The sequence below is a fragment of the Schistocerca nitens genome, chromosome 2 (genome assembly GCF_023898315.1).
Source record: "Schistocerca nitens isolate TAMUIC-IGC-003100 chromosome 2, iqSchNite1.1, whole genome shotgun sequence".
In the NCBI taxonomy this organism is placed as follows: Eukaryota; Metazoa; Arthropoda; class Insecta; order Orthoptera; family Acrididae; genus Schistocerca; species Schistocerca nitens.
In genome coordinates, this window is record NC_064615.1 from 878,388,192 (window position 1) to 878,400,311 (window position 12,120).

At 39.2% G+C, this 12,120-nt stretch overlaps 1 protein-coding gene across 6 annotated transcripts in view; it reads right to left on the reverse strand.

The window, feature by feature from the left end:
- The window catches only part of LOC126237172 (gastrula zinc finger protein XlCGF42.1-like), an 85,983-nt gene that overhangs the window by 22,481 nt on the left and 51,382 nt on the right, over window positions 1-12,120 (reverse strand). For all 6 annotated transcript variants that reach the window (XR_007545048.1, XR_007545047.1, XR_007545045.1 and 3 more), the window contains exon 2: window positions 2,775-2,827. Coding sequence is in view for 3 of the 6 variants with exons in the window: in XM_049947032.1 (XP_049802989.1) it covers window positions 2,775-2,827 (53 nt within the window). In the remaining 3 variants the exon portion in view is untranslated. The remainder of the gene's footprint in view (window positions 1-2,774; window positions 2,828-12,120) is intronic.

Consider the following 12,120-nt stretch of genomic DNA (forward strand, 5'->3'; position numbering starts at 1 on the left):
ACTTTTACCCTTTATCATTGCAATACATATTACAATTCAGTGACATCCGTAACACAGGACATGCTATTAATTGTACATAAACAACTGTTTTATGGAAAAAGTTTGAATAGGTCTCTTAAAGAACCCCCCCTTCCCCCCTGCATCTATTAAGCAGGGAAGTACAAATTTTGATAGAGAATATGTAATCACACTGCTCATAGCCAAGTTCTATGCTGTGCATTTTCAGAGATATGAAGTAGGTTACTGACTGTTTTAGTTATAGAAGTTTGTGAGTGAGTGAAACTTGCTGGTGCAGCATTTAATACTTTTCATTTTCTCCATTACCAATTAGAATCTGGGAGCCTGGTGAGAGGTGGAGATGTTTGGAGAACAAGAAAGAATAATGAAATACATTTGATCATGAATCAGTCCAACATTTTGCAATATCAAAAGAGCAGATGACTCCCACAGGTTGATCAAATAATCTCTATGACAGAGACCAAGTTTCCTAAGTGAGTTTTCATTGTACACATCACAAGAAAAGACTCCTGGGCATGTGAGGGAACAGATGGGAAGATGACAAGAATAAACGACAAAGCTTTAAGTGTAGCCTTTTGGGAAGAAACAGCAAGACAAAGTTCAGTGTGGAAACTGATTGTTGACACCGCATATGCATTCTACAGGACTGGTGACCATTGGGTAGGTACCGTAAGTACATTAGTAAACCTGAGTTGCTATTATTATTCAAATTATGAAGCCATTAAGCTAGGTCACCTCCTGGGAAGATTTTGGCCATTTGTATTAATAAGAGGTAGAAGTACAGTCAGTGGAATTCGCTATGAAGTCCACAGGCACAGCAGCAACACACTGGTTTTGCATGGTGTGAGAAGGTGGGCACTCACATCTGGCTTGCCTAACTCTGCATTCACATGCCTTATCTGACTCCATCTGGAAAACATCAAGTGAATTTTGTGTACAAGTTAAAGTAGTATTGACTGATTTAAACCACACTATTCATTTGACAATCTTTGAATCACATATTTCTGTTGCTATGAGTATATATGTGTACACCTTGAAACAAGGTGTGGGCAGAGCATAGAGTTTACAAGAAGCTGTGACAATATACAAACATAAAATTTTTCAAGTAAATATTATAACAGAAAGAGTGAATCTGATAGATGTGTCATTTGTCGAACAATAAGTTATTTAGCAAGAAAAGGCCTTGCCTGCAGGGGAAGCAACTGTTAAAATTAAACTTTTGAAAACAGCCACAAGTCGCACTTAGTATTTTTTATTTGCCAATTCTGGTCTTCAAATGAACAAGTGCATCATTCGAATATACTTTTAAAGTTGGCTGACAGCACTACAGATTAAACTGCCTGTATTATAGTATTTAAACTTACATTTAAATTACAATAGTAAATGATGACACTGACAGTGATAAAGATTAAATTATTAACTTTAATTATTATTAAATTACATTACATTATTATATTGTAACGTAGAAGAAGGTGTAAGTAGATGAATTATGAACACTAACTTCGCTTAACGAAGGTTTATTCAACACTTTCACATAAAAGGGTGCGGAGCTAACTGCCTCCAGCCAGAACACATACAGTGTGTATACAGCTACAGAACATTCCAGTACAATGGTTCTTGACATCTGTGGATAATTCTAGAATTTACTCGAACCGAATATAGAAATTAAAATTGTACAGTCCAGGTGAGTTTTGAACTCACGACCCTCCATGCAACAGTTCAGTATCATAACCACTACACCACATTGCTACTCAGCTTCTTCTGCAACAACATTAAATTGTGTAATTATTTAATTAATTAATTAATTAAATTAAATTAAATCTCTGGCACTCTCCGTGTCATAATTTATTACTGACTTTAAACATAAGCGTATGTACTATAATACAGCCAAATTAATCTTTAGTGCTTTCAGCCAACTTTAAACTGAACAGCTTGTTCATTTGAAGAGCACAACATGTAAATAAAAAATTTTAAGTGTGACTTCTTGTTGTTTTTGAAAACTTAATATGTTATTTCACCAACATGAATGATGGACACCCAATCTTGAGAACAGTGCTTCCAGGTTTTTTTTTTTTCTTCCAAAAATAGGACTTTTGGATAAGTAGCAGGGTTCCATGAAAGATTAGTAATGATTTAAATACAGAGTGAGAAACATGGTAAAAAACTGAAAATTATTAACAAGAATGGAAGACATTCATAAAGTTTGCCTGCAATATTTTCAAGCCACCAAATATTGTAGTAACAGTATGAGGCCTATAATACACATTTTTTAATTTATGTGCACTTGTTATACACCACCAACACCAGTTTCCGTCAGTCCACTGAAGTTAAGTGCTGTGGGCTTGGCTAGCACTTGGATGGGTGACCATCACATTCTTCCGAACGCTGTTGGCAAGAAGAGTGCACCCAGCCTTTATGAGGCCAACTTAGGAGCTGCTTGACTAAGAAGTAGTGGCTGAGGTTATGAAAACTGACAATGGCCAGGAGAGCAGTGTGCTTACCACATGCCTCTCCATGTCCGCATCCAGTGACACCTACCAGCTGAAGATGACATGGCAGTTGGTACCGTTGAGGCCTTCCAACCAAGGCCTGTTTGGAGAGAGAGAGACAGAGAGGGAGAGGGAGAGGGGGAGGGAGGGAGGGAGGGAGGGAGGGAGGGAGGGAGGGAGAGAGAGAGAGAGAGAGAGAGAGAGAGAGAGAAGGGGAAGGGGTGGGGGAGGAGAGAGGGAAAGAAGATTCAGATACTTATAACATACCTCCCTGGTGTGAAGCTATCACCAGACATGCTCTTCTTTCTTCTTGCAAGCTTCTGAGAAAAAAAAAAAAGGTTACAAGAATGACAACTGCTAACAATATAATCACAACAAATAAATCACAAAAAAATGAAACTAAAAATGTGTTACATGTTTACAAGTAAAAAGTGGAATATGCACCTAAGCATACTCATCCTAAAATTATGTGTATATTAGAAGTGGTGTCTAAAATAGGTAGTATTAGCATTAACCAATCATGTCACTCCATATGTAAGATTTCGGCAAAACTTCAGGTATCAACATCTATAGTGATGGAGTCTGTGGTATATAAAAAATAAATAAATAAATAAATCCAGGAAGCTGGAAAACCTGAATCTCGCACAGAAGTCAGAGGCGCTAAAAAACAAATACGGATTTTTGATACCTTTCATATGAGGTTCTAGCCATCAAACTTCATTCAGAACCACTGCATGAGGTTCCGCCATCTAGAACTAATGCAAGTAATTGTACTATTGATAAAGAAAGTTTTTTTTTCACTGGAGACTCTGTAGATAGCACATAAGGACTGCAATGTGATTATACTGAGCTACAATCTGATTATACTGTGCTTCCCAAGTAATGGACACTTCTACATAATGGTCCATTTATTTATTTAAATTGACTCTATAGCTGTTTATAGTAGAAAGCCTATAATCTATCTACTGAATGGTCACATAGAGCAGTGATCATAGTCCATCTCTGGGTCTAAGCATGATGCCAGCAGAAAGGCAACAGATTACATTAATTCTGAAAAGCTACACAACTGGTTACAGTGTGAAGCTTGCTGGAAGGGTAGGTAACGCAACTATATCACTAAACCATGACATAAAATGCATTTCCTACAGATGGCAAATATTTGACAGCAGTGTAGTGTATATTGTTACAAGTAAATCCAACTCTCAGTCTTGGACCGAAGGTCTGACCTCACACAAAAATAAGAAAAAGTTACTGAAACGTGGGGAAGATGACATAATTTTGGTTTTCAGTTGCACAACAGAATCACTGTCAGACAAAACTAATTTTTATGCTTCAGTGAGTTTCTCATGATGTTGTTAAAGACTGTAACAATATTATGACAGGGATAATTGCTACTCACCAAATAGCGAAGAGGCTGAGTTGCAGATAGGCACAACAAAGAAGACTGTCACAAAGTGAGCTTTTAGCCAAAAAGGCCTTCATTAGAAATAGATACCAAAGACACACGCACACAAATGCAACTCGCACACAAATGATCAGTGTCTCTGACTGCTGAGGCCAGACTGTGAGCAGCAGTACATGATGGGAGTAGCAACTGGTGGCAGGGTTAAGGAGGGAGAGGGGTAGTAGATTAGGGTGGGTGACAGTAAAGTGCTGCTTGTGGGAGTATGCAGGGATCAGATGGAGAGAGGGTAGGAAAGCTAGGTGCATGTAGCCACTATGCTGCATTCTATGTGGGCATGATAACCAACAAGCTGTCTGTCCGGATGAATGTCCAACAACTAATTATGGCCAAAAAGCAGCTGGACCACACCATTGCTGAGCACGACATCCAACATAACATTCTTCATTTCAGTGACTCTTTCACAGCCTGTGTCATATGGATCTTCCCACCACCGTCAGCTTTTTCAAATTGTGCATGTAGGAACTCTCCTTGCAGTATATCCTATGTTCCCGTAATCCTCCTGGCCTCAAACTTTGTCAGTCATTGTCCTACCCCATCTAGCCCCTTCCTTGTTCACGTTCCAGCAATATAAACCTCTATTCCACCAACACATCCACAGTCTTTTCACTTCTCTCATTTTCTGTTACCCCTACCCCCACCCCCGACCCTTCCCACTGTCTAACCTCATAACTGCACTTAGTTGTCCTACCCTCTCTCCACCTAGTCCCTGTATGCTCCTTCAGGCTGCACTTTACCATCCTCCATTCCTACTCTGCTAGTTGTGTGTGTGTGTGTGGGGGGGGGGGGGTGTCTATTTCTGACAAAGTCCTTGTTGGTCGAAAGCTAATTTTCTGACAGTTTTTGTTGTGCCTATCTGCAACTCAGCATCTCTGTTATATGGTGAGTACCAACTATCCTTTTCATAATGTTGTTACATTCCATTCTGGATTTTCCACTGCTTGTTGTGAAGATTAATTCATGACAAGATGCAGAACAAAAATTATCATCAGGACAATGAGTGTGGCCCATTTCGAATTACAAGTTGGTTATTCATGAATCTGTTAAAACATATTATTATCTCAAAAATTGTTCCTTCCTCCCTCACAAATTGTTGTTGTTGTTGTTGTTGTGGTCTTCAGTCCTAAGACTGGTTTGATGCAGCTCTCCATGGTAATCTATCCTGTGCAAGCTTCTTCATCTCCCAATATGTACTGCAGCCTACATCCTTCAGAATCTGTTTAGTGTATTCATCTCTTGGTCTCCCTCTACGATTTTTACCCTCCACGATGCCCTCCAATACTAAACTGGTGATCCCTTCATGCCTCAGAACATGTCCTACCAACCGATCCCTTCTTCTTGTCAAGTTGTGCCACAAACTTCTCCCCAATCCTATTCAATACCACCTCATTAGTTACGTGATCTACCCACCTAATCTTCAACATTCTTCTGTAGCACCACATTTCAAAGGCCTCTATTCTCTTCTTGTCCAAACTATTTATCATCCATGTTTCACTTCCATACATGGCTACACTCCATACAAATACTTTCAGAAACGACTTCATGATATTTAAATCTATACTTGATGTTAACAAATTTCTCTTCTTCAGAAACGCTTTCCTTGCCATTGCCAGTCTACATTTTATATCCTCTCTACTTCCACCATCATCAGTTATTTTGCTCCCCAAATAGCAAAACTCCATTACTACTTTAAGTGTTTCATTTTCTAATCTAATTCCCTCAGCATCACATGACTTAATTCAACTACAATCCATTATCCTTGTTTTGCTTTTGTTGATGTTCATCTTATATCCTCCCTTCAAGACCCTGTCCATTCTGTTCAACTGCTCTTCCAAGTCCTTTGCTGTCTCTGCCAGAATTACAATGTCATCGGCGAACCTCAAGGTTTTTATTTCTTCTCCATGGATTTTAAAACCTACTCCGAATTTTTCTTTTGTTTCCTTTACTGCTTGCTCAATATACAGATTGAATAACATGGGGGAGAGGCTACAACCCTGTCTCACTCCCTTCCCAACCACTGCTTCCCTTTCATGTCCCTCGACTCCTATAACTGCCATCTGGTTTCTGTACAAATTGTAAATAGCCTTTCGCTCCCTGTATTTTACCCCTGCCACCTTCAGAATTTGAAAGAGATTATTCCAGTCAACATTGTCAAAAGCTTTCTCCAAGTCTACAAATGCTAGAAACGTAGGTTTGCCTTTTCTTAATCTAGCTTCTAAGATAAGTCGTAGGGTCAGTATTGCCTCACGTGTTCCCATATTTCTACGGAATCCAAACTGATCTTCCCCGAGGTCGGCTTCTACTAGTTTTTCCATTCTTCTGCACAGAATTCGCGTTAGTATTTTGCAGCCGTGACTTATTAAACTGATAGTTCGGTAATTTTCACATCTGTCAACGCCTGCTTTCTTTGGGATTGGAATTATCATAATCTTCTTGAAGTCTGAGGGTATTTCGCCTGTCTCATACATCTTGCTCACCAGATGGTAGAGTTTTGTCAGGACTGGCTCTCCCAAGGCTGTCAGTAGTTCTAATGGAATGTTGTCTACTCCCAGGGCCTTGTTTCGACTTAGGTCTTTCAGTGCTCTATCAAATTCTTCACACAGTATCATATCCCCCATTTCATCTTCATCTACATCCTCTTCCATTTCTATAATATTGTCCTCAAGAACATCGCCCTTTTATAGTCCCTCTATATACTCCTTCCACCTTTCTGCTTTACCTTCTTTGCTTAGAACTGGGTTTCCATCTGAGCCCTTGATATTCATACAAGTGGTTCTCTTTTCTCCAAAGGTCTCTTTAATTTTCCTGTAGGCAGTATCTATCTTACCCCTAGTGAGATAAGCCTCTACATCCTTACATTTGCCCTCTAGCCATGCCTGCTTGGCCATTTTGCACTTCCTGTCAATCTCTTTTTTGAGACTTTTGTATTCCTTTTTGCCTGCTACTGCATTTTTATATTTTCTCCTTTCATCAATTAAATTCAGTATTTCTTCTGTCACCCAAGGATTTCTACTAGCCCTCGTCTTTTTACCTACTTGATCCTCTGCTGCCTTCACCACTTCATCCCTCAAAGCTATCCATTCTTCTCCTACTGTATTTCTTTCCCCCATTCTTGTCAACTGTTCCTTTATGCTCTTCCTGAAACTCTCTACAACCTCTGGTTCTTTCAGTTTATCCAGGTCCCATCTCCTCAAATTCCCACCTTTTTGCAGTTTCTTCAGTTTTAATCTACAGTTCGTAACCAATAGATTGTGGTCAGAGTCCACATCTGCCCCTGGAAATGTCTTACAATTTAAAACCTGGTTCCTAAATCTCTGTCTTACCATTATATAATCTATCTGATATCTTCTAGTATCTCCAGGGTTCTTCCATGTATACAACCTTCTTTCATGATTCTTGAACCAAGTGTTAGCTATGATTAAGTTATGCTCTGCGCAAAATTCTACCAGGCGGTTACCTCTTTCGTTTCTTAGCCCCAATCCATATTCACCTACTATGTTTCCTTCTCTCCCTTTTCCTACTCTCGAATTCCAATCGCCCATGACTATTAAATTTTCGTCTCCCTTCACTACCTGAATAACTTCTTTTATCTCATCATACATTCCATCAATTTCTTCGTCATCTGCAGAGCTAGTTGGCATATAAACTTGTACAGTTGTTGTAGGCGTGGGCTTCGTGTCTATCTTGGCCACAATAATGCGTTCACTATGTTGTTTGTAGTAGCTTACCCGAACTCCTATTTTTTTATTCATTATTAAACCTACTCCTGCATTACCCCTATTTGATTTTGTATTTATAACCCTGTATTCACCTGACCAAAAGTCTTGTTCCTCCTGCCACCGAACTTCGCTAATTCCCACTATATCTAACTTTAACCTATCCATTTCCCTTTTTAAATTTTCTAATCTACCTGCCCGATTAAGGGATCTGACATTCCATGCTCCGATCCGTAGAATGACAGTTTTCTTTCTCCTGATAACGACGTCCTCCTGAGTAGTCCCTGCCCAGAGATCCGAAAGGGGGACTATTTTACCTCCGGAATATTTTACCCGAGAGGACACCATCATCATTTATCCATACAGTAAAGCCGCATGCCCCCAGGAAAAATTACGGCTGTAGTTTCCCCTTGCTTTCAGCCGTTCGCAGTACCAGCACAGCAAGGCCGTTTTGGTTAATGTTACAAGGCCAGATCAGTCAATCATCCAGACTGTTGCCCCTGCAACTACTGAAAAGGCTGCTGCCCCTCTTCAGGAACCACACGTTTGTCTGGCCTCTCAACAGATACCCCTCCGTTGTGGTTGCACCTACGGTACGGCTATCTGTATCGTTGAGGCACGCAAGCCTCCCCACCAACAGCAAGGTCCATGGTTCATGGGGGGGCCTCACAAATTAATACATTTAAAAATAAACTGGAGTGTGGAAGAAGAGATGGGCACTTGAAGGAGCTGGGTGTTATGAAGTTCAACATTAGACCAAATATTAAACAAGCTTTTAAGAACTATGTCACACATTCCTTGAAAGTAGAGTGATAAAAGGAGGTAAATGCACTACATAAAGACAACGTTTTACACCACAGCCAACTATCTGTCCTATCCAATTAAACACTTGTCTGTATTCATGTCTATACACACGACTTTTTTTCCCTTTTTAGTAAGGTGACGAATCCTGTGTCAATGTAAAACAATCCTTGGATGAATAAATTAAAAATACAAAATCATCAACTTCTATGGCCTACACATTCAGAGAAAAATTGACTTCTTGCAAGATTGCAAGCTCACATATTCATTTGGTTAGTGTGAAATATAACCATTGGTTTATTTCTTCATATGTTCCATCTGTGTAATTATCCAAATATTTAAACTGCAGCATCATCATGGATCTTGGGAAAAACAGTTGCAAAATACTTCTTACCATTACTGCCAAAGTGCTAATACATCCCTATATATCTGATTTCTTGAGAAGTGTGTTCCTGAAGGACTCAATGAGTTTAGTCAGCGGGTTTTTTTCAGTCAACAATAATACTGCAGGTAATGGCCAATGAAATACAGTGGGAGAGGCTTAAAGGATATCTCAGCGCATCACAGGCAGGCTTACTCTTCAAATAGACATGCTTACTCTTCAAAATCTAAGTGCACACATTCAATGATGGATCAAGAAACTTGCTACTTCCTTCCATACATCTCTCTCAACATGGTCATAGCAACAACAAAATACAAAGGAGAGCACCTATATTTATTCAGAGGAGCTGAAGTCATATGGGTAAATTACCTACCCTTTGACAGACAGAATATGGTTGATTATGGACATACAGAATTAAAAGGTATTCACATATATTTATCTAATTACTGTTGGAGTATTAAAATAGCAATATTAAAATAGCAATATGAAACTTAATATTTTTCATCTATTACTGTTGTAAATATATTATTCTGTAAGTCACAACTCTTCACTACCATCTTATTATCATCATCTTGGAATCTAGTGATATAGCCAGTATAATGGGACAAAAAGTTATTTCAAACAGTTCTGAAGTATTTATACGACATAGGTCTAAGTCGATATCCTAAAAATTTCAATATTTTTACTGTTGTTTCAAAATAACTGCTTAAGTAATTTTTAGTACTGCTAGTAACACAGGTCACAAATGCTTTTGTTTGTTCATAATTTAAGGTGTACTGGTAACAAATCACCAAATAGCAGGTGTCAAACTGTGCATAAATAAGCCTGAAATCTTTGCTAGCTTTTGGATGAATCCCTTTTCAGAGATATTAAGTTCTCAGTCTTGCACCTTAAGAGAACTTTGTAGCTCTATTATTCAGTGAGTTGTTTATTTAGCTTGCTACATTATTTACATCCCATGAGCAAAAGCACTTGTTACAGCTGTTTGGATGTCCTATACTACTGCAAAATAGTGTCCTTTAACAACTGATTTTGCTTTTGGGAATTTTAAAAAAGAAAACAAGACACAGAGCCATGTCAGATGAATACAGAGGTTGTGGTACCACCTACAATGGAGTTTTAACATCAAAAATTGCCCAACAGACAATGCTGTATGGGGTGCTACATTATTGTGATCCCGTTGTTAGCAACATCTGGCCAAACACGACTGACCTTTTTCGAAGTTTCTCACGAATTTCTTGGTAGCAGTATTGGTTTACTGTCTGGCCTGGAGATAACTACATTTTGTGCACGACACCCACAGAATCAAAGATGCACACCAGCAAGCATTTCCAATTTGACTTTAACATGTACCCTTTCTTTGGGCTTGGTGATTCCTTTGAACACCACTGCAAATTCCGATGTTTCTGCTTGGTTTTATGTGGGTGGTGGTGGTGGTGGTGGTGGTGGTGGTGGTGGTGGTGGGAGGGGGGGGGGGAGGAATGAAGAAATTCATCACCAGTGATAACATGGTTGAGTAATTCCGGGTTCAATTCCACCTGTTCCAAGACGTCAGCAGCCACAGTCCTCTGTTGATCTTTTTATTTCTGTGAGATTTTTTGGGAACCATTTTTACACAAAGTTTTCACATGCCCCGATTTTCAGTGAATATCAGGTGAGCATTTTCCCAATTAACGTTCAGTGAATTTGCAATAACTTTCATGGTTAATCTTTGATCAGCTGTGTTGTCATCTGTTCGTGCTGTTGATCATCCACTGCAGTGTTCATCTTCGTCAGTGGTTCTGCCTTCATGAAACATTTTGTGCCAATGAAAAACTTCATTTAAAAGCCTGCTGAAGCTTTCTGTATGTTACTGCAGGATTCTTACCTAGTTCTTCACAGAAAGAGGTGGCATAATTCTGTGCAGTATTTTGAGGTTCCAGTGGTGTGACAAGGAGCAAATGCAGGACTTCACAATGCAAGCTGCTGCTCCTTACTGAAACACTGTAGGTGCTTGACATTTGTGGTTGTGCTGAGAAAATGTCAACATCACACAGTGTCTGCAGTAACAGGCTGCAGGATTGCCACGTTAAGGAAGAAAAAATGTGTCATCACTTTATTGACACATCTTGTATAGTAGCAAAAGGCTGCATTTATACAAGATTTCTTCTCATCCACATTCATGCCAATACTGCTACACTATCACTTCTATTTCATTACTAATAATAGTAGGACCAGGTTCTTCCAGTAACTTTATTGACACCACAGTTTTTAATAAAGCAGAGAGTCATTGACTACAGAATCTCAAGAACTAAATGACAGGACATGAAGATAGCATGGAAGGCAACTATTATTACAGCCAATTGCTTAACCGAGAAACAGCTGAATGAAGGACAAAGACTTCCTCTACACATGAAAATCTTTGTAGAAGTACTTGTTGCTGATTCCAATCTATCTCCACTGTTGTATGACTTTGAACACTGTTTACAGACCTATATTCTTGTTGAAAGTGACAAAAGATGGCCCACTCTCACAGACCGAGTTTAAATTATGTGCTTTTGTTCATGATATTGTTACAAGATTTTGGCTTACTATCCCAATTACACATGGGGGTATCAAAGTAATTTACACCTCAGTTTTACTTGGCCAGTGTATAGGCAGCTTTGATTCTGAACATCAAATAACCTCAGAGCTCTCAAGTCATTTGCTTGCAGTGAGCACTTCATGGAAAATGAAAATTAGTTGAAGTTGAAGCAGGATCTACTGCTTTACATGAGCAGTCATCTGAACAAATAAGCTATCTGTGCCCACTTCCAGACCTAACTTTAATTTTCATTGTTATTGATGTTTCCCCTAGTTACTTCCAATCACTACAAATACAGGTATTCCCTGGTGGTATGCTCGAACAGCATCAATGGAGGAACCATTTGGTAGAGAACCTTGGATTACCCGCAGCTATATCAACTAAATCAAATTCACTGTTCAGATCAATTGTATAGATGGGGCCAAAAGCAATGAAGATGCAATGACATGAGGTGAGAAAGTGACCAATTGCAATAATTGGCAGACACAGATCCGAATCCAGCCTGGCACCAGTTTACGTCTGTCACAACATTCAGTACAATGTATGTTCAGTATTACTAAATGGTTTTAATGGATATTGTGTCATGTCACATTCATTAATTTCATGCCCTTTGACTCCATTTCAGTTAATTTAACCCAGTTGACCATTTGACTGTACTGGGTTGCACCAGGAGCAGGCCACTGCATGTC